This window comes from Corvus kubaryi, unplaced genomic scaffold, assembly GCF_017639235.1.
Source record: "Corvus kubaryi isolate FWS band 111438036 unplaced genomic scaffold, C.kubaryi_AGA036_p1.0 37367, whole genome shotgun sequence".
In the NCBI taxonomy this organism is placed as follows: Eukaryota; Metazoa; Chordata; class Aves; order Passeriformes; family Corvidae; genus Corvus; species Corvus kubaryi.
Genome location: NW_024581119.1, coordinates 2,183,549 through 2,205,835, shown reverse-complemented (window position 1 = coordinate 2,205,835; position 22,287 = coordinate 2,183,549). Strand labels below are relative to the sequence as shown.

General features: G+C 44.4%; 1 protein-coding gene across 2 annotated transcripts in view; it reads right to left on the bottom strand.

The window, feature by feature from the left end:
• Positions 1 to 22,281, bottom strand: part of ARHGEF12 (Rho guanine nucleotide exchange factor 12) — a 69,815-nt gene extending 47,534 nt beyond the window's left edge. For both annotated transcript variants that reach the window (XM_042034005.1, XM_042034006.1), the window contains exon 1: positions 21,980 to 22,281. In XM_042034005.1, the coding sequence (XP_041889939.1) occupies positions 21,980 to 22,011 (32 nt within the window). In that variant the 5' untranslated portion in view covers positions 22,012 to 22,281. The remainder of the gene's footprint in view (positions 1 to 21,979) is intronic.
• Positions 22,282 to 22,287: the final 6 nt, after the last annotated feature.

The window sequence follows — 22,287 nt, the reverse complement described above, 5'->3', positions numbered from 1 at the left end:
CACCCCCAGCACTGGCATCACTCGTGCTGCCCCAGCGCGGGGAGCAGTTGGTGCATTTCATTAGGCACCAAGCCTAGTTCCTTATTAATGCCATACCCAGCTTGTGGTTGTTATGAACCAGCAACGAGCCTGGTGTGGAAACAGTCCTTAAAAACAGCAAAAGACAGCAATTAGAAAGGGAGGAGAGGAAAAAAAAAAAAAACATCAACCCCAACACACAGTGCACGTAATACAACTGGAAATGTAGCTTTCAACGCAGTGTAACGCTGCCTCCAATTAGGCAGCTTTAAGTTTTGCAAATATATGTACAAGGTTCAGAGGCACAGAGGAGTATTTGGCCCAGAGTTCACATTTCTGGGGAGTGAGTACACTTGCCTGGCACAGGAACACCCCACCTCCACGGCCTGGGACTACTGAGAGCGTACTAAAGAACCTGCAATAAGACATTTATTATTCCTCCCGTGTGTCTTTCTAAAAAGATGTTTTAAAGAAAAGACAAGGCTGAGTTGTTGCTGTGCTCCTCAGCATTATGAGCTTTGCCCGGTTTAATGTGTCACTGGCTGGGAGAATTGGGATTGTTCAGCCTGGAGAAGAAAAGGCTTTGGGGTGACCTCATTATGGCCTTCCAGGACCTGCAGGGAAGATGGAGAGAGACTTTCTACAAGGGCTTTGAGTGACAGGACAAGGGGGAATGGCTTCAAACTGACAGAGAGTGGGGTTAGATGGGATATCGGGAAGGAATTGTTCCCTGTGAGGGTGGGCAGGCCCTGGCACAGGGTGCCCAGAGCAGCTGTGGCTGCCCCTGGATCCCTGGAAGTGTCCAAGGCCAGGATGGACGGGGCTTGGAGCAGCCTGGGATAGTGGGAGGTGTCCCTGCCCACGGAGCTGGATGATCTTTAATGTCCCTTCCAACCCAAACCATCCTGGGATCCTGTGATTTACCTGACACAGATGTCCTTACAACCTGACAACATCAGCAGAAGCACAGGAGCTCAGCAGCACCTTCCCCCATGGATTTACACATTCCAAAGGTATTATCAGTTTGTCTGACCTACTGTACAACTCAGAAGTTTCATTAAGTTACTTCTATGACAAACGAGGTCAGCAGGCACCTTGTCTTAATTTAAATTTTCCTTCAGCACTCGTTGGGTTGTTTTAAAGGTTCATGTGCGTTTACTGCTCGGAAATGTAAGCCAAGACTCGCCTGCTCACCAGAACCAGCCGTTTATGAGTTCAAAGCTAAGCAAACACTCAACCCAAAAGCATTTCCAGCCCTGCCTTCCCTTCTCCCACTGAGTGATGAACCTTTGGCCAAATTACACCCATTCTGCATGGGATGTGCAGACAACATCCACCCCTCTGACCTCTGCAAAGCTTCTAAATATTTCCCAGCTGCCATAAACTAATTTACAGCTAATATGTCTTAAACCACCCAAAGGCAAAGTGCTCCCAGGGGCTTAATTTACACCAAGGGAAAAATTGGATCCACAATTTTACAAAGGAAAGCTGCAGCACGGAGAGAATCAAGAAATCATTACCACAGTGTTGCTTAACCTGTACTGCGTATTTTTAGCTCTTAGTCCTTCCCAGCTAATTCTGGTGAAGTTTTACTCCTGTAGATACAAACACCAAGGGCACCCAAACTATTTGAGCCTAAACTCAAAGTATGCAACTGAAGGAGCATTTCACCTTGCTGGCTTCCACACCTCCCAGGAGGGTTTCTGTCCCAGCATTCGCTCAGATTTTAGAAGCATCCATGGAAAGTTTCTCCACTATGCATTGCAGTTTGTCAGGATTTCCAAAAAAAGAAAATGTGATGTCAGCTGAGCTATAAAGAGATTAGCAGCGCTATATACTGGAGTTGAAGCTCTCTCAGTTGTTTAAATGGCCCAAGAAAAAGAAAGAGGCTTTTGGGATATGCAAACCTGTTACTTCTGCCCTGAAATGCAGCTCTGGCCCATAAAACACCAGAGAAAAGATGCACATAGCACACATTGCATGAGGAGGGAAAAATGTACACAGGCATTCGTGGCATGCTTTGCTCCTTCCCATTTCATCTCCCCTCCATCTAAAGTACAGCATAAATCCAGAAAGACCGACTGGAGCAGAACACAGGATTAGGATTTCTCAGCAACATCAAGCCCTGTTTCTTTGACTGTAAAATGGAAGATAAAAAACCAGGAGTGAAGCTCCTTGTAAAATGGCTCAAGATCCTAAGAACAGCCTATGAGTCAAACACAGAGCTATTAATAGGCCTCTGAACGTGTTTGTATCAGTATTTGCCTCTTGGGTCTCATAAAATAAATAAAAATACAAGCAAAAGGAAAAAAAAAAAAACCAAAACCAAACCCAAACAAATATTTACTCAGGAAAGCTACCAGCTGCTAAGAGGTGACTGCAGCAAATTCCCCAAGATATGTGGAAGGGGTATGGAGATAACCAAGAAACAGCAATGCCAGATTGGAGTTGTTTCCCCACTGGGTTCAGTGACAGCAGCTCTTGGTGCCTCCCCCTCAGCCAGGCAGGATGCTGAGAACTGCCAGCCCTCACTGCCTGTATTTGTATTTACATTAAAAAGAAACAAATCCCCCCAGCATCTCACAGCCTTTCCACATCAAAACCTCACGTATTAGTACAAAACACTGCATTTTCTCTCATACCTCATCTGATGGCTGTCACTGTATCAACACTGCCTCAAATCTGTCCACACCACCACTGCGACTGATACAATTAAGTTTAATTTTCAGAACACTTTTAGAACACGCAATAAAATAAAATTAGGAAAAAAAAAGTAATATCAGTGAAAAGTGTATTCAGAAAAGAAAAACCCCACCCAAAACACTCAGAGATGACTGCTTGAGCAGCAACAGCTAATTTAACATCAACGTGCATAAAATATCAGCTTATCAAAAATCACATTCCCTATGGCTGGTGAGAAGGGTCTGGTATGGAATTACTGGGAAATGGAAAGAAGGGAGAGCTGCCAGCATCTACATCTAAAGCATCTTTCCAGCCTGTCAAAACCTTTGTTCTTGAGCTCAGACACCAAGACACAGATTTTCACAGCAAACATATTAAACTGGCCATTTTCACAGTGAAAATACAAAGGAGCAACTCAGGTTCACAAAACAGCTATTAAAAAAGGAAAGGGAGGGGGAAAAAAAAAAAAGGAGACAAACCTCCCCTCCCACTCTTTTTTTCCAGTAGATATTAAAGGAAAAATCCTTTCTCTCTGCTCTGCATTCAAGGAAGGTATTCCTGTCTCAGGGAATAGGAACAAAGGCTCTGTGTTGTTACCTGTTTCACACGCCAAAGTCAGCTGAGCAGGGAGATCCCAAAGGCCCATTCCCAGGGGGAGTGCTCTGATCCCAAATCCTCCCCAAGGAGCCTGAGCTGTCCTCTTTGGAAGCTTCCCGGGGTTTTCACGCTTCTCCTTGGATATCCTTGGCAGGCATCTGCCTGATTGTTCACTGACCACTCAAGGGGAGGGAAGAAACTCCACCTCTTCTCTCCCACCTCCTCCCAAGCAGCATCAGCCGGGGCTGCTCATGGACTCAGGGAGAGCAGCATCCATGGCCAGCCCACAGCAACAGGGGAAGCAGGAGACAGAGATGGGATTTTAAAATTCAGCATTTCCGGCTGTCCTGGGGGAGGGCAGAAAAATATATATCTCTATATATGTTTATGTATGCGTGACGGATGGAGGTGCATGTTCTGTGTGCATCTATATGCGTGCATATAAACATACATAAATATACATATATATATAAAAAAAATATAGATTTGTGTGCATTCCCGCCAGTAAATCCCAACACTCATCCAAGGAGCTGCATCACGAGGCACAGGAACAAAGGCTTGGCAGAGGGCACTGAGATTTTCCCCTCAATCCACTTCCAGCCTTTCAGGGGTCATGCTGTGCCACGCTGGGCACGTACTGGGTTTCCAGGCGTTTTGCAACACATGGCACCTGGAAAAGCAGCGCCCACACCAGGAAAACACAGCCTCTGGATTGTTTCAGGAGTGGGGAGGCAGGCAGCGGGCTGAGAACGAAGCACTGCCCCTCTCTGCCATCCACACAGGGAAACTCAGAGGTCAAAACAGGGGGGCTGTGAGGTTTTTGAGCTTCCCCGAGTGGTCAAGCCCTGGGGAAGGATTGGAGGGTGAAGGGGCTGTTTTCTTTTTCTGCCCCAATAACCTAATGAAGTTTGGGAGCAGTGCTGGCGGGCTAGAAATTTCTTCACGCTACACTGTCTGTTTGTGTTTGATTAATGTAAATCTTCCCAAGGCTCCAAGCACGCCCCGGGCTGCGGGTCTCCATTAACAAGCGGCCAAATTGCCACATACAGACAGGGCAGGGAAAAACCAAGATCTCTATTTTAGTCCTTGCCATAACCCCAGAGAACTCCACCAAACTCATTTTTGGTGATTTGATTTGAATTACCCTTCTCCTCATTAAATTCCACTATTTTTTTTCTCCTCCCAAATCACGAGGCCTATTACAAAATGAAACTGCAGCAAACCACTTTAATATATTAACAGGGTTATATTCTTTTTGCATTTCCTCAGTTCTCATGACTGAATTTTTTAGCCTGCCCAGTCCAATGCATGCTGGTACCAAACATCATCTCCAAGCCATAACTGCAGCAAGGCTGCAATTACCCAGAGGACAGGAAGCCAAAGAAATCAACTCCTACCCCTCCATCTCCCTGCTCCATGCAATAATTTCCCAGCCAGAACTTGTATTTTCCATGCTTCTCCCTTTTCCAGTGGCATGCATTATCATTTTCGAAATAGCAGAGAGCTCCGTCTCATTGGTTCCTATTTTGAAACGTTTGCCCAGCTCCTCAATTTTCTAGGAATTTCACAAAGCAGAAAATGTCAGCTCTCCAGAAGAAAATGGTAACCAGAGGGAAGGAAAAAGCCAAGCCAGGATCAGCTCAGATCCTCACAGGAGCACCCCTTCCTGTCACAGTCCTTGGGAAGCACAAGGGAAAAAATGATCAATATGGGGGTTTTTAACCAGTGTGGAATCAGAGTTAAGGACGCCAGGGAAAAGGGGCTGCAAATCCCAGAGCAGGGCTTCATATCCAGTTTATTCATGCCTGAGTAAGAATCACATGCACCAAACAGCCTCTGCTGAGGGTGTCAAAACAGAGATATTTTTAAACCTGGGTTACATTCTAAAATCAATGATTTCCAAATTTTTCTCCCTAATGCTCCTCATCATCAAGTGAAACACAGATGGGACAATCTCACAGACCAATAAACCTTAATTTACTGAACTATCTTTTGGTTAAAACATTGGTATTTCTTATTTCCCTCACTGTACAGAGCAAATTCACATTTCCCAGCTGCTTGCCACACTTCACCCTTACCACCAATTTAAGGTTGCAGGTTGCTTTACAATCATACAAATATATACAACATTATAGAGTATTATATCTTACTTTTATGTATTTCTGTATTTTATAGATTTATGTCTTTTATATACGTATTTGTGTCTTTTATATATTTATATATATTAAATATCCTTGCAAAAAAACCCCTCAGATTCATCCATTTTAAATTTTCGTGCAAAATATTTAACTTGAAGTCATTAAAGTCAGTGAGAAGGAACCAGGAATACAAAAGGAATATGCTTCAAGGCTTTTAACTCAGAAGGGACATTTTCAATTCCCTGAAACATAAAAATTCTGTTATTGGCATCAGCACTTGGGAAAACAAATGCATTTGTACCATAAAACAAGCTTAAAAGGGTCAGAAATGGATATTGCAGCTTCTCTTCGTTATAAAGAAGTCAAACAGACTTTGAAGAATCCAAATGAAATTTCAGTCTATCAGGAAAAACATTTAGTATTAAAAAAAAGGACTTTAGGGCACAGTCATGTAAGACTTAACTGTTGTCTGCAATTTTGTTTTGCTTATGGAAATAATTAACTTTAAAAAAAAAAAATCACAGAATTAATTTTTTTTTTCTATTTTATCTACAGTTTTTGGGAGAAAGCAACACAATACATCCCTTTCAACTGCAAACCAACACAGCTGCCAGGAAACAGTGTAAAAACAAGAAAGAAGCTTCCATTCCTGAATCTGTCTCGCTTCCTACTCTGATTTCCCAGATTTCCTTCCCCCAGTCCGTTCAGTCACAGGACATAATAAGAAAACAATTTGGAGGAGGAAAAAAAAATGACCATAAAAAGCAAGAAAGTCTGATGCAATCAGGTTTTTAGGAGAAATCAGAGATAGCCAAGAAATGGCGAGGACTGTAAATGGAATATCACTGCTTTAAATCCACGGGGATTTCTACAGTCCTGGACAACAGCAGGAAAGGAGGATAAGGAAAGAAAAGTATGGAAAAAAATACATAATTTAAAAAGAAATCTCTCCTAGGAACATAGGAAAGATGGGATAGGAATAAGTAGTGAACAACTCACTTAGAGAGTTGTCTTTGCCTGTTTAGAATAAAATGCATGGAAATTAAGTTAAATAAGTGCTTCTTAAGCATCACACAAGTCCCAAGCCTGAATATCCCAGGTTTCACTTTCCAGAACTTTGAAGTCTCTGTGCTCCATCCTTCTTTGCAAGGAACAGCAATTTTGGTCCCCCATATTCCACATTGATTAAGGAATTCCTTCCTCCTTGCCCATCGGCAAAGCTCCTCTCCTTGTTCAATCCCAGCTCTCCGCCCGTCAGGCTGGCCTATGGTAAATATTTACACAGAATTTCCAGACCTTTAGCCCAAAAAGGAGCCAGGCCTGGGAAAAGCAGAGCTTCCCAGAGCTCCACAGAGCGGAAGCCAAGTGGTCCCCAAGGAACGGAGTCCACACCCCTGTGGAAAGAATCCACGGAGCAGCAGCAGCAGGAGGAGCTCAGCATCCGATCCTGTCACTGCTGGGGGAGTCCTGCCAGGAAATCCTCAGCCTCTAACACACCAAACCCCCAGGATCCTGTTTGGGATGTGGGGAGGCCCTGGCACAGGCTGCCCCTGTGTTGCTGGAAGTGTCCAAGGACACGCTGGAGCAACCTGGGATAGGGGAAGGTGTCCCTGCCCATGGGACAAAATCGTCTTTAAGGTCCCCTCCAACCCAACCCAGTCTGGGATTCCATGGTGTGATATTTTCAGCTCAGCTGGAGAGGCCAAACCTCACTCAAATTTTTGGGAAGTTCAGGCAGCCATGGATGAAAAAAATCTGTTATTGACAAAGAATTCCATACAGACACTACCAGGATATGGGATAGGTGGACATGTGCATTTTAAAGCAGTAAATCCCTAACACTGTAACACAACAATGAATAAAAAGCTTGCCAACAGATTTTATTAGCCCCAAAAATCATCCCTGAGAGAATGGCTGCCCAGCTTCCCCATCAGAGTACCCAAATACTCCACAGAGCTTTATATTATAAACACTGACCCTCATTCTCCCCCTTTCCTTTGGGCTCCGAATGTTCATTTCTCCTATTTTATATCAAGGAACAAAACCCATCCCACACATCCTAAATGAACAGGAACTAGTAAAAGACTGCGATGGGGGTTTTTTGAGAGAATGGGTAAATACAAAAGTACAGACAAGAAGAAATGTGAGAAATCTGACATATTTCAGCAGGAAATCAGAGTCCACTCATGACCTGCATCTTTTGACACATCTGAGAAACACCTGAGTGTTGTCAAGCACAAAAATCATGGGCTGCTCTGTCAGTACATCCTACAAAAAGTCATAAAGGTGTTAGAGGCACAGAACTGCACTTGAATCGAATATGGGGGATTTTATGTTTTCTTTTCTCCATCAAAAAAAAGTGTCTGTGTGTTGTCTCAAAACCTTTTATTGGACTCAGCCACTCACAAGCAGCAAAGGACTAAGAAATCTTCTCTCTGGCTGCTCTGGGTCTGTTTTACGGAAAGCAGGAGACAACCTGATGAGCAAATGAGTAAATATTTCATTTGAGTATCCCAGCTCTGCTGGGTTACATAAGAGGCAGTGGAAGTTAAAGACACAGCAGCTTCCTCTTAGGAATTTCTGCAAGTCAGAGGAGACAACTTAAGGACAGCTTACAGCAGATAAAGTAATCATCTTCCAAACCCCCTGCTTCACAGAGACAACCCTTCATTACTTCAGCTCCTTCCATTACTGGAACTTAGCTGGAAAAACAAAAAACTAAGGTACAGAAACAGGAAATTGTTTTTGCAGTAAAAAGGGAGATCAACAATTGAAGTGGAAATGCTGTCCAGATCAGCCATTCTACCTTACATCAGTAGCATAATTCCTTCTTTTAAAGAGAAGTGACAGAAGTCTGTGGCACCTTGCGACGTACAGAAGATATTACAGATATTTAGCATATACAACTTGTTTGGGAAGGCACTGCACATGGCAGAATTCCTGCAAACTTTCAATTTTCAGAGCATTTTGCTATATGAGTTAAGCAAATACTTTTAGGATGCAGATGAGAATGCCCTAAGAAAAACCCTCAACCTTTCAAGTACAATCATGGACAGGGCTGCAGCAGTCACTGAGTGAAACCTGAGGACAGCATCTGCAGGATGCCAGGGAAAATTCAAATTAAAACTGGCAGAGAAGAAATAAAAGATTAAATCACATGCAGAAGTCCTACCCACAAAAGCAATGATTTAGACAGGAGAGAAACTGATAAAGTGAGTGGGTGGGAAAATCAACTTTACTGCCGGAGATACAACTCAGTTTATTATTTAGGATGATTCACCACCCAAATCCTGTGCCCTGAACAAAACCCACCTCGTGGGTTGCAGGCAGCTGAGCAAAAAGCCCAGATCAGCACAAGTTAGGATTAGACTGGCAACCTACTTTAGAGTCAATCATTACAAGGCTGAACCACAGCTGTCTGCTTTTAATGCACGGCTGCATTAACCCTCAGCAAAGTGCTTTAAAAATCAGCTCTCAAAAAAAAGAGGAAACACTGAATCATTAAAACTTTCAGCACAAAATTGTAACTCTGTGCATTCGCTGCTAATAGATATTACTGAAGTGATCTAAGCCAAGAAAAGAATTACAGAAAATTATCATTTTCTACTGTGTCACACAACAAGCAGCTGAATGGTTTCTACAGACAGTAATTAAAATAAGAAAGTTCTGGTACAAATATGGAAACTGATTAAAAGACAGCTGTAAAGTCTGCTAAATCTGTGATAAAAAAAATAAATCTGCAAAAGCAAAACATGAAAGATCCTTTATGAAAGGGAACCCTCTTTCAGTTTCATTGTCTGGGCTGACTTCTGGCATAGGAAAATGGGTTCTATGGGGCTGCATTTAAAAGGTCACAGAGTTTCCTTCCTTGATCTTTTACCATGAACAATTTTAGAAGGCATTAAACATTTCAGAACAGCCCATCTAAACAATTTTTTGCTTATCCTGTCATTGAATTAAGCTCAACCAATTCCAGTAAATCTGATAAACAAAAAAGCCCCCACCAAGCAGCTCCAAAATATAATATTTATGCCAGCCACTAAATGCAAACTTGAGTCCACGCCAAAACAGCGTAAATTAGAGAAACGTAATTATTCTATAGCTGACAATTTGAGAAGAGAGCAGTGAGAGCTGGGAAACTCCATTTGCTAAGACAAAATCTATTTCATTCCCAGCAAACTGAACACAGTTGTTAAAACTGTGTCGTAATTCAGAGAGAGATAAAAAAACACAAGACCGATTTCATGGATTTAGCACTCAGTACCTTGTTCTGGTTCACTCCAGAGCTGGGAATTGTCAGCAATAAATACTTCCAGGCCTATAAAACTCCATGAACTGCTCACTATTCATCGAGAACCAGCGAGGGAGGGGCAGAGCTTCATTTATTCTTTCCAAAGAATTTTGCAGGTCCTTTTTAATTCACCATAAACTTCATCCCACCCCAGTTTTACAGTACAAAACATAAACTGACTCAAGGACATCATCAACATCAAAATGTTGACCCCAGAAGCAAGTCAGGACTGGCTTTATCATTATTCTATCCCACACCTGCAGCCTTAGAGTTCCAAATTCAAAAAGCCAGGAAGAAAAACCCAAGTGAAAATGCAAGGTAGCAACACCTGTACTCACAGCCCCGACCTCTGAAAAGGCAGAAATCCATTTTTTTAATGCACTAAAACACACTTTCATTTTCCCCCTGCTTCAGTGCAACAAGGAGGACACAAATTTAGAGTTCCCAGTGTTTCCAGATGTTGCTGATGAGCCAAACACCAGCTGATCTCCCCCAGAACTCACTTTATTTCTGACTCTGTCCTATTGACAACTCCTCCTCTGCCCTCCAGCCAGTGGATAACCACCAGCCTTTTCCAGGGCTCTCCATCTCCCCCTTCCCCTAAAGCCCAGCACTGAAGGCATACACAGGGAGGAAAGGAAGGTTTCAAACCTTGCCAGGAAGCTTTGCTGGTTTAACTCCAACCCTGCATCTGCCTCTGCTTTGAGACTGCAAAGCAGGAACGTTCACACAGCTCACTGCACCTCCTCGGTGGGGCCTGGCAGCTGATTCATCTGAATTTTTGAATATTTGCACGTAATATATTTGTACTGTGCTGCACACGAGGTGCTTCCTGCTTCTCTGGAGGGATAGCAGGGCTGAAACCAGACAAATTTTAACCCAGCAACTGCTTTCCAGGTAAAACTGATCATCAAATACACAACATGAAGTGCTATTATTTCTATTTAAGCAGAGCACGCACACAGTTTGCCCACAGAAACTTGAATATGCTGGCTGTTATCAGCTAGATCGGAGTCACCCATGCCTGAAAGAAACCACAACTCTCTCCCTGCTGTCCTGGCAAACTCCAAATGCCAAAACACAACCCTTTCTTTCCAATTTCCTCTGTATGAACCCAATACATTCACCACCCATCAGCTGCCCACAGTCAAACATCTCCCAGGACTAACAAAATGTTGTGTTATCACCAGAAGCAACAGCTGAGCTTAAGGAGTTGAGATGATCCACGCTACCACATATGCAAGAAACCTGTAAATGTAAAAAGCAAGCACTGGTCACCAGCAGAATGTCAGTGCTGAGTGCATTAAAGCAAAGGGAAACGCAGTTTTCTCTCAGTTCAGTAAGACAACTCCTCCCAAGGTATTTTCTGCAGCAGGGAAACCACCAGGATGCCAGAGAAGGGCTTTAATCTAAAGCAAACATCTCCACGTGATGGAAAAGAGAGAGAGGGGGAGAGCCCAGGCAGCTCCTGATCCTGCAAGACAAAATTCATTTGCTACTGGGCAATTCTCCCTGCACGTTATCATGGAATCGGCTGCCACGAAGCTCAGCACAACTGAGAGAGTATTCCCGAAAATCCCACAGGGGACGAGCTTCCCATGGTGGGGGCCCAGATATTTGGGAGGGCTCCTCGTGTCCATACAGCTCATCCCTGTATTTTACATTTATTCTAATTTACTGCCACGCCAAAGTGATCCAAATACAACTCAGAGGAGAAGATGAAGAGATTTGACATTTAAATTTACAATTTAAATAAACAAGTCACAGTCCTTGTTTGAAGTGTCCAGGGTCCCTTTGTGCTCATCCCCACAACCAATTACAAACTACCTTTTTTATTTAACAAAAAGAAAAAAAGAACAACAAACCCCACCTCATTATTTGCATGTTCTTTGTTATTTTTTCCCCTCTTTGAAATGCTCTTTTGGGGCCAGCTTTTTGATCTAAAAGGCATGTAATTAAAAAAAAAAAAAAAAAAAAAAAAAGAAAGGAAAATCCTAAATCCCTATATATACTTTATAGGAACACTTATTTGGGGGGAATATACTCCCCAAAATTATATATATATATTCCCAGGGATTGTGCCTGGATTACCAGGGCCAGAACACAGCCAGATTCCCCAATAAAACAACAGAGAAACCAACTTATTTCAAGTGTAAACTTCAAGTTTCTCAAGACCTTTGCTGATCAAATCCCATCAGTATTCCAAGAATCAATTTAGAGATATGAAGGAGCCATTTTCTCTGTATATGGAGAGCGACAGATGGAACAAAATTTTCAGCACATTCTGAGTTGCTGTGATGTTCCTGTCATTGCAGCCAGCGAGGAGGCTCAGAAGAGCTGCCTCCCAGGAGCTGCAGGGCCAGGCTGATTAAAAAAACAGATATTAATTAAAAAAAAAAAAAAAAAAAGAAGGGAGTGGGAAGGGACAGGTTCTTTTCATCTGGCTGAATTCCAGGGAAAGGATTTAGAGTTTTGCAGGCAGCCCAAAACTCAAGCCTGCTGCAAAGCTGTTTCCTCTCCCTCTTCCAGCTAAGTTTAATTATCTGCTTCTGCCTGACTTGGGAGAGGCAAGAGCCTCCTCCAGAATGCCAAGTGCCAGAGCAGCACCCAGGGACTGTCCCCTCCACCTGGAGCCCTGCTGACCTCCCAGCCAGGCAATCAGATCCACCCTGCCAGGAAAGAAGGGTTTTCCTGGCCTAAACCTGGGATTGTGCCTGGATTACCAGGGCCAGGTGCCCCAGCGACAGAGGGGAGGCCAAGGCATGGGGTGAGCAGGTGCAGACACCAAAAAACACTGCTGGAGTGTCACTGATGAGTGTGAAAGCTGATCATGAGCCTGCTAGAAGGGAAAGGGAGGGGAGGTCAGCGTTTGCTGTGCCATACATACAGCTGAAGTTGCACTGGTTAACATCCAAAGTAAACACCACTCCAGCATTTACAGCCAGCACCAACATTCCTACATCTTTCCACACTGGAAGAAACATGTGCTTGCCTTCCCCCCCTTTTTTCCCTAAGTACTTCATTCTCACAACTTGAGCAGCCTGAGCATTTTACACCACTTCAAGTGTAAAACTTGGGGCTTTCAGTTGCACTCCAAGGGGCTGCTGTGCTTGGCAAACAGTATTTACCAATTCCAAGTATTATCAAACTCTTACACCTAGTCACCCAGCACTGAAGCACCCAAACCTGTGCTCCAGAGATCTAGATATCTAGACAGATATTCCAGATATATCTAGGGAATGACAACCTAGAAAGCTTTGCTCTTTCAAATCATTATTTCCAAATTATTCCGAGGTATTTGCTTTTACTGCTGATGGTTCAGGGTAGAGCAGCACTGCACAGGTGCTCCTTTGGGCGCCCGACAGACTTTGACACATCCTCCCAACAAAGTGAATCCCACAACAATTGCAGAGGGCTCTCTGTGCAGGATCCCCAGAGCGACCGAGGGTGTTGGGTTTGCTCAGATCAGATCTGCGCCCACAGGAACCACTTCCGCTCCCCAGACCACAGGGCCTGCGCAGGGCAAACCACAACCTATCATTTGGTGCCTCCCAACAGGCTGCAGGAACAAATTGCCAGCTGGAGAGCTGCACTTCAGCACCAGGAGATCTCTTTCATCCTTGGCACACGAGGATTCCCCCCATCCTTGCATTTATATCCACACGATATAAATTTGCTCTCTTCTACTGCAGTCCCCCCTGGATATTTGCCAGAGCTGATGCTGCCGCCCCAGTCAGGATGGAGGCAAAATCCCTCCTTTAAGACCCCAGAGCAGCAGCTCACTTTTAGCTGAGGTCAATGCCTAAGTGAGGACATCACATAATTATAATTTTTCAAAAGTCGACACAGAGCAGAAAACCACATTATCTTCTTGCTTGTAAGCACCAGCTTTGAAGACACTTAACAGAAGAACATTACCATCATGGCTCAAACACTGTCACACGGGACCTGCTGTCACTCGGAGCAGCCTCCTCAAGAGCCAGACAGGCGCTCCCAGACACCGAACATGTTCCTTCAGTCCTGCACAGCACACTCAGCTGCAGCCCTGCCTTGTCAGGGCTTTGTGCCTTCCAGCAGCAGGTCCTGGCCCCCGAGGGCTGACATGTGCCTCCAGAGCATGGGGCAGGCAGGAAACCCCTCTCCTATCTGGCAGCCGCCACCAGCTCTCCCCTTTCTCTCCCTCTCACTCACTTCCTATTGATTTCTCCTGTCTTACACTGCAGCTTTTTCCTATTTCCTTTCTCTGCTCGCTCGTTATGGCTTCCTCCTTTAATTCTCTCCTTTTCCATGTTTTCCATCACTTTTCTGGCAGCTTTGAACTCTCTTTTGCATCTGGGCACAGCAGAAAGGCAGCGGTGCCTCTGTGGCACGGAGCACTGAGAGGAGACACCTTGTCTGAAGTGCTGCCAAGAAGCTGCACCAACGGCCACTATCATAACAGGCTAAAAAAGACTTTCAAGCAGCCATCAGATGCTCCAGGTAAGCCTGCAGGTTGAAGCCTGTATGTTTATGGGAGTGGCGGACTCCCAGTCCTGTGCCTGTCTCACATCAGTCTGGTGCTTTATTAAACACATGGGGCTTTTCCTCCAGACTGGGAAATGCTTGCTCAGGTCAATCCAGGTCCCACCTCAGCTTTCCAGCCCCTCTCCAGCTCACTCAGGACTCAGTTAAATACTCAGAAAAGAGTATTTAATTCTTTTTAGGTTACTGATTCCACTTAGGAGGTCACCCAAGCCCTTGGTAAAACAACTGCATGTGATACCACAAACCAGGATGCACAGCGTGCAAATAAATTCAGGATCAGCTTCTCACACAAGCAAGAGTAAGTTGTGCTGCACTCACAGATTAAAATAAGGAACAGAACCTGAATAAAGTTAAGATTTCCACCAATATCCCTGAAGATTTCCAATACGTATTTCAAGAGCTCAGGAGTAAAACCAGCTCAAGTCTTACCCTTGCAGCCACAGTTCTTGTGCCAGGTGAGAGCAACCAAGAGCTGCCAGAACCTGGAGATTCTCTCTTAGGTTTTTAGCATCAACATTTCATCTTCTCTGTACCACCAAGAGAGGCCCTGCTGCTTAATTCACACAGTTCCGCTTTTACACAACCCTGCTCCCTGCCCATAAAAGGTTTATTTTTTGGAAGAACTGAGCCCCGAGTGCCACATCCAGAACAGCACACACTTGTGACCATGCCCCTCCTGCCAGTAACACGGCCTGGCTGCAGCAGGACATCTGACAGCATCCCAGGGACTAAAAGGACAATGAGACAGCTCACACCAGAATTATTCCAAGTACAGAAACCTGTGCTGTGATCTTTTCCACCTCAGGAAGGACTCTTCTCATCTGCCTTCCCAGTGCCAGAGCAATTCCATGGAGCGCCTTTGCCACCGAACATCCCAGCCCAGACCTTTCAGCGTTGTCAAAACAGAGCTTAAAATAGCCCCACAGGATCACATTTAAGTGTTTGCCAACAAATGTAAGCAGCAATGTTTCTTATTTACCACCAGGCTCTGCAAGAAAGGGTTCCTGCCTGTGGGCCTCAGAAGTCAAACAGACACAACACTGAAAATCCTCAAGGAAAGGATGCAGGGTGATAACAAAGCATCTGCCGCGTTCAGGAGACGATTTGTGAATGTCACAGGCTGAACACTGTTTGTTTGGCTTTTACTATTTATACTTATGCTTCCATTTGAAACATAAGGACACTGTTTTTTCCTGTCATTTTTAATGTATTTATTTTTACATGTTTTCTTTTCAAAGAAAAATGAGTAAACATTGCTTCTTCCTGTCTTTTTCTAAGTGTGCTGTTACTATTTTGTATGTATCCTGCCTTGTATTTTATCCCCTTTACTTAAACACTGCACATTTTACATCCCTTTTCATTTTACTAATTCCCTTGCTGCTGCTTCTCCTGTCCTTATTTTAAGCCCTCTCTTCTGATGTTGAGATATTACCAACATCCAGGCTCCTGACCCTTAGTTTGATCAAGCTGAGACATGAACTAAGACTTTCATTCTTTAAACCTAATAATTATCCACAGCAGGGGCACAGAAAACAGCATCACCTACCTGAAAATATGCATTTAAGTCTATTTTCTCTTAGTGCTATTGACATCTCTTACACAGGAGAATCTACTTATCTCAAAGCAGATAAAATATCAGGGGGAGTGCTTAGGCAGAGGAATATCTGGAATGCTGCAAGAAGCACTTTTATAGCAACTCATCCACTAGAAACTCGAGGATAATACAAATGGGATTCATTAGTAAGTCTCCAACTGCTAATTTTCAGAGGGAAGGAAGAGGTATTCAAGGAGAAACCAAGAGGATAAAGCCTTGAGGCAAGAGGCTGAGCTTATCTCTCAAGCAGCACAGCCAACATACCTCCCTGGTGACCCAAAGGACCACCTCGAGGTGGAGTGGAGAATTCAGTCTCCAGACCAAAGCAAACACTGCTCCTCTCTGAGACACTCCGCATAACTGGAAACTACAGCACAGGGCTGGCCAGGTGGGAGTGAGAACTATAACCATCAGAGGTAAGTGGTGCTGCTCAAAACACTGCGGGGAAAATGGGAAAACAACACTTAATGTCCAAAATCCTGCTGGTTATACTCCAAAGCCTCTTGGGAAAACAGAAGCAGTCACTGAAGCCACTCAAATTCCTTAGACACAAATTCACTGGGAGACCCCACTTCAGGAAATAACCAAATAATCCTTGTGTGCAATCATGAAATACGGAAAATAACTGGTATCTGCACCACCTTCCCCACGCAAATTCATCAATACTCTGTACAGCCTTAGCATGAAACGCCAAAATCTCCAATGCCTAAATCACTCCTACAATAAATCACCACTTCCACACTAAATCACCTCTACTACAAAATCATCACTTTTAACAACATGGTCCAGACCGGTTGTGAGAGTGAACAGAAGACTCTTTGATTTCCAGCAGAAGGACTGTGGTCACCGCTGTCACCCTCCGGGACCAAGGAACTCTCCTCCCACATGGGTCACGAAGTCAAAGGACACCAGTGAACACCCACAAGTCCCACCAGTGACCTCGGCAAACTCCTGCTCCGAGGGCAAGCTGCACTTTCCTTCTCAAGCATCTCCAGCTAGGGCAGCGCTGAGTTGTTGGGGTTTTTTTGCTGCTAAATTCCCGTAGATGTGGTCCAGAATTTTTTAAATCTAAAATTGAGGGAGCCAACATCCCAGTACCCTTCCTAATCAATCTGTTCAAAATGTTAAAATGCCATTAACAGGAGTTCTGTGCGCAGGGAGAATTATACAATTGGACTCACAGATGAAATATCATTCCTGCCTCCACCCAAATAATCACAACGCCCACAGCTCTACTCAAAACTAGAAAATCAAGCTCACCTCAGCTCCTGTCTCCAGTGAAAGCCCTAATAAACTATGCAACATGAAGTGGTAGCATTTGTGTCCCAGCCAGCAGTAAACACCCCAGACAGTCCTCTCTTCTGCCAGCCTCAAGAGCAGCAAAATAAAACATGAATTTATGCACAGACTCTGTCAACTGCTCATTTCCAAACACAGTGAAGGCACAACGATGGAAAGCCCCACTCAAAGACTATTATTCTTTTCAGTCCTTAGATGTCATGCTGCAGCCCATTTTCCATAAAGACTGGATTTTACAAACTCTACTAATTTTAAAAATGCATGATAATGACATCTAGCTACTCAGTAAGGCGTGACTTCCCATGCAGTTTTTACCCTGCTGGAAGAAATAAAACCCTTTTTCCCACCATACAGTCAAAGAATTCCCAGTTACTACAGGGACTTCCAAAGAGCCGAAGACAGGGAAAGTGCATCTAAAGCAGATAAGAAACAATTAGAGTCTATTTTAATACCAAGTCAGGAGCAAATCACCAATTAAAACTTCTCAAGGATAATTATGTGCTGCTGTTTTCCAATCATAGCAACAGAAACTACAGCACGGTTATAAATAAAACTCATTTGCAAGCAACTGCAGAGAAGAGCCACCAGTTCCTCAGCGAGGTCCTGCGAAAGCAAGAGCCTCCTTTCTTTTATTGGCCTTTAACAAACAGAAAGAAACATAAAGCAAGTCCTGCAGCCGCGCAATTGCTCAACCCTGAAGTGTGTTTGGAACGGTGACAGGAAGAAAAATACAGTTAACTCCGAGAGCGAAAAAAATTAATGGCACACAAATGTTTCTTTAGTGTCATAACAGGATACAGCCGAGCTCGGCCCGGCCTTCGGTGGCCAAGCAGAGGCTGGAAATGGCCGAATTTCAGCCCGGCCCCAGCGTGGCCTTGGGAAGAATAAAGCCCTTATCTCACCCGGCCATGTGTGGCCAGCCACGCACGGCACAGAGCAACGCCCAGAGCTGGCCAGTGTCCGGCCAGGAGAGCTCCAGAGGCAGGGAATGTGGGCACACTCCAGCAGGAACACAAAAACTCCTCCAACAAACCCTGCCCAGCCACCCGCTACCTCTCAGCCGGTCACAGATGGGCCTCAAAGTGCACTATCCCCCCGCCAAAAACCAGCATCCAGCAGCAAAAATCCAACCGAGCACCAGCGAGTAGCCAAAAATAGATTTTTTCAGGCTAAAAGATATGGCAAATCTCACCCAAATCCAGAGCTGGATGAAGCTCAGTCAGCTGACTGATTTGAGATACCTTTAGGATAAGAAAGGTCCCCTCGATGTGCAGATTTCCTTCCACTAACGATCAAGTCAAGCCAGAAGAGCAGCTCAGGGATGTCTACCTCAAAGACTTACTAAGCTCAGCAAGACAAATGCCACCTTTGGAGGCCTCTGAACAAATACAGCATAGCTAAGAGAGGATTAAATTAAGAGGGTGTAAATGTTTACAAACAGAAAGGAGAGGAGCAATAGGGCTGGAGATGAATACGGTCCCATGGGCACCGGGACTACGAAAAAAAAGCAGCTGACAGAGTAAAAGAACATCCTGAGGGAAATAAGGGGAAGCTGAAGTCAGTGTTTAACTCTCTTAAACCATCTCAAGCCATGCAAGGCACCACAGCTATCCTGGAGAACGTTCTGCTGCTGTGTTTCTAAGCCTCAAGGGCTACGTTAGGAGATAATTTTTTGTCTGCCTGCACCCTTTAGGTGCTCCCCGAAATGCTGATGGGGAGCAGTGTGTGCCAGGAGTTCCTCCAGGAACTCTCAACAGCCATTACACTCTCAGGAGCCTTAACATCTGTTCTGCCTTTTTTGTTTAATGCCTGGTATTCCCCCACTCCCCCCGGCACTCACTTCCCTCCAGACCGAAGGCACTTGAAGAAAAAGACACCAGAAAATGATGCTGCTTTGGGAGCTCTGATAACAAAATCTGAGCATAACCATTACCAAAATTAACTGGGTTAAGGTTTAGTCCACAGAGAGAGTGAGCCCAGACACATCAGATATGAACTGGCCTGACTGTGTTTCAGCAGTGCCAGACACTAAAGTCCATTCAACTTTCCTGGGAAAGAGAACGAAAATAAAAGGGGAAAAAAATAAAAAGGAGGGGACTTAATAAAAACATCGCTTATCATCCTGGCCACAGAACAGCACTAGAAATGGCCATTCATACACTCCTAATTGATATATTTTAATGGTAATCATGACATCATCAACGAATACATGAGATATAAAACATGTCAAGGATGAGACGAGTGCAACCCTGGACAAGGGAAATGTGACAGCTGTCAAATCATTACCACCTTAAACTGAAGGGATACCAAAGGAAATATCTGCTGTCTGTAACATGCATTTAGGCAGCTCTACATATGCAAAATGCAAATATGTAAAGCTAATATGAAGAAAAATCCAGACCCAAGCTACCCTATTATATTCCTAATACCATCTGGCACAGATGCAAGCTGGGTTTTCCTGGTTTAAGGCAATTCCCATCTCGATCCCACCAAGGAAGGTGACTGACAAGCAAAAAGAGAATTGAACATGTCAGATGATTTATACCACGTAGATCTAATGACAGTGGAAGCATCAACATTATTTATATTGCACCTGCTTTACATTCCAAGCTTAAGAGCCACACTGAAAGAGGCAACACAGAGGCTGCCTGGGCCTAAAGAGAAAAGGGGAATGTACTGCAGGAACGAGGGTGATCAAAAACCATCCCCTCCAAATGCTGCACAATGCTGGAGATAAAAAGGAATGGCAGAGATCCACATGATGGGAACAAACACCACCACCATGTCTGCGGTTCTGCTGGAAGGTTCAGCCAGGGAACAATCACAGAATCATCAGAGAATCGCAGAATGGTTTGGGCTGGGAGAGACCTTCAAGATCATCTCACTCCCAACCCCCTGTCATGGGCAGGGACACCTTCCACTATCCCAGGTTGCTCCAACCTGGCCTTGGACACTTCCAGGGATCCAGGGGCAGCCACAGCTCCTGTGGGCAACCTGTGCCAGGGCCTCCCCACCCTCACAGGGAACAAATTTTCCCTAATATCCAATCTAACCCTAATCTCTGAGTTTGAAGCCATTCCCCCTTGTCCTGTCACTCCGGGCCTTTTAAAACAGTCTCTCTCCATCTTCCTTTTAGGCTTCTTCAGGTCCTGGCAAGCCACAATTAGGTCACTCCAAAGCTTCTCTTCTCCAGGCTGAACCATGACCATGACTTTGTCCCCCAGAGCTGGGACTGCTTCAGGCCAGAGGTGAAAAACAGAGACAAGAAGAGATCCAGATTCCCCACATTCCCCCAGCCATCACAGAAATCCACCTGCCAGGGTTGTGGAGACAGCTCCTCACCTGACATTAAAAGCCTTTTGATCCAAAACCTTAATGGAACACCAAACAGAAACATCCTCCTGACATGACTGAGAGCAAAAGGAAATGAGACTTTTTTTTTGTCTTCGCTGCATTTTCAATTTGGCTGCCCCAATTCAATAATAGAAAGTATTTTGTTTTACTAACAAGTAAATTAAATTCCCTGTTCTCATGCTTTTCCTTTCCATGCATCACTCAGCTGCCTCTTGGTATGAAAATCCTGTCGTTCTTTTTGATATCATGCAACTGCCACAAGACATATGGCCCTAAGTGCGTAACAAAATCCTCACAAATCCACTGAAATGCCTTTTTACTGTCATTGCCTTGCCTGGTACAGAGAAAAACATCCTGCAACTCAAGAATCATTCATGCACTGCAAAAGAAACAATTCCGCTAGTACAAACTACACAATTAATTGCCAAGATTTAATACTCTGTGAACAGTTGTAAACACAGACTGTACACAAGTCTGAGCTGTCCCAGAGCCCTTTGGACTGTGCTGTCTGTGAGGACCTGTGGAGTCACGAAAAGGCCTGGGTTTGAGTGAGAACCACACTCAGTCTCTTTCCTGCCCACACCTGGAGCCCAAAATTGGTGAGCTCAGGCACCCAAAAGCATCATTGCTCTATCCCAGCCCCAGCTGCGCTGCTGTGCCAGAACTGCTTGGTCATGAAAGGCCAAAGTGAGGCCTTTGCCACACGCATTCAAACCTTAACCACCAGAGAAACGCGATAAAGATGCGATAAAATAAATGTTTTTTAGCGTACAGTGTCAAAAAAAGGTATCTTTTCTTCTCATAAAAAAAAAAAATCTGAGGACTCTCATTCCACTCGTTTCAAAAGCAAGTGAAGAGGTTTCCTACTTGACTTTTTTTTGGTCATAATTTTTCCCCTTCCTCTGAAACATCCCAGAGCAAACAAGAGAACTCCAAACATAATGAAAGGCACCTGCAGAGCAGCCCAGAGGCCTGAGCAGGTATCTGAAGCCAGGTTACTGCTAAGATAGACACCAGCAGACATTCCTGCTTGTCAACTATCCCTCCTGCCCTCACCTGGAGTGACCTCTCTGCAGTACTTGACCCAAGGAGACCCAAGTGCATCCTCAACACGGTCTCTGAGTTGAGGCTTGAGCTATATCCTAAATTCTGGTGGCTTCTCCTGCTTAAACTTCTTGCAGGAACACTTGCTTTCGGTGTTCCTCGCAGCACCAGCCCATTCTGGGAGCTGAATTACCACCCCTGGTTCCTACAAAGTCAGCCTGGCAGGCTTGAAAGCTGTTGGACTTGAAATACTCCGGTTTCAAAGTTAACCCAGTCACTTTGACAGTCAAGACACTCTTGGTTCCCAGAAACTCTGATTTAATCCTGCTTTTCTGATCCCGTCTGTCACTGAAGTCAAAACACAAAGTACATGAGCTCTGCGAATATCTCCCACTTCAAAAAAAGGAAAAAAATTAAGAAATCTCATTTTATACTGACCTGTCCGTGATTGTGGACTGTGTGCCACTCATTGGAGCCTTTGGCAAGAAGTCGTATTATCCAATTTACATTTTACTATTATTGCAGGAATATGAACGAGGCTTTGCCCCTCACATGCACCGAGGTTCAGGATCCAGCCTTGCTCCAGAAGAGGCATGCACAGAGGACAAACTCAGTTCAAGGGCAGAAGGGAACAAAAAAAAAAAAAAACAACAACCAAACCCAATCCAAAACAACTCCAAAACTCTTCTTGCAGTCACCCAGAATATCCAAACCACGGAAGTGGGGCGTGGGGGATAAAGGAAAAA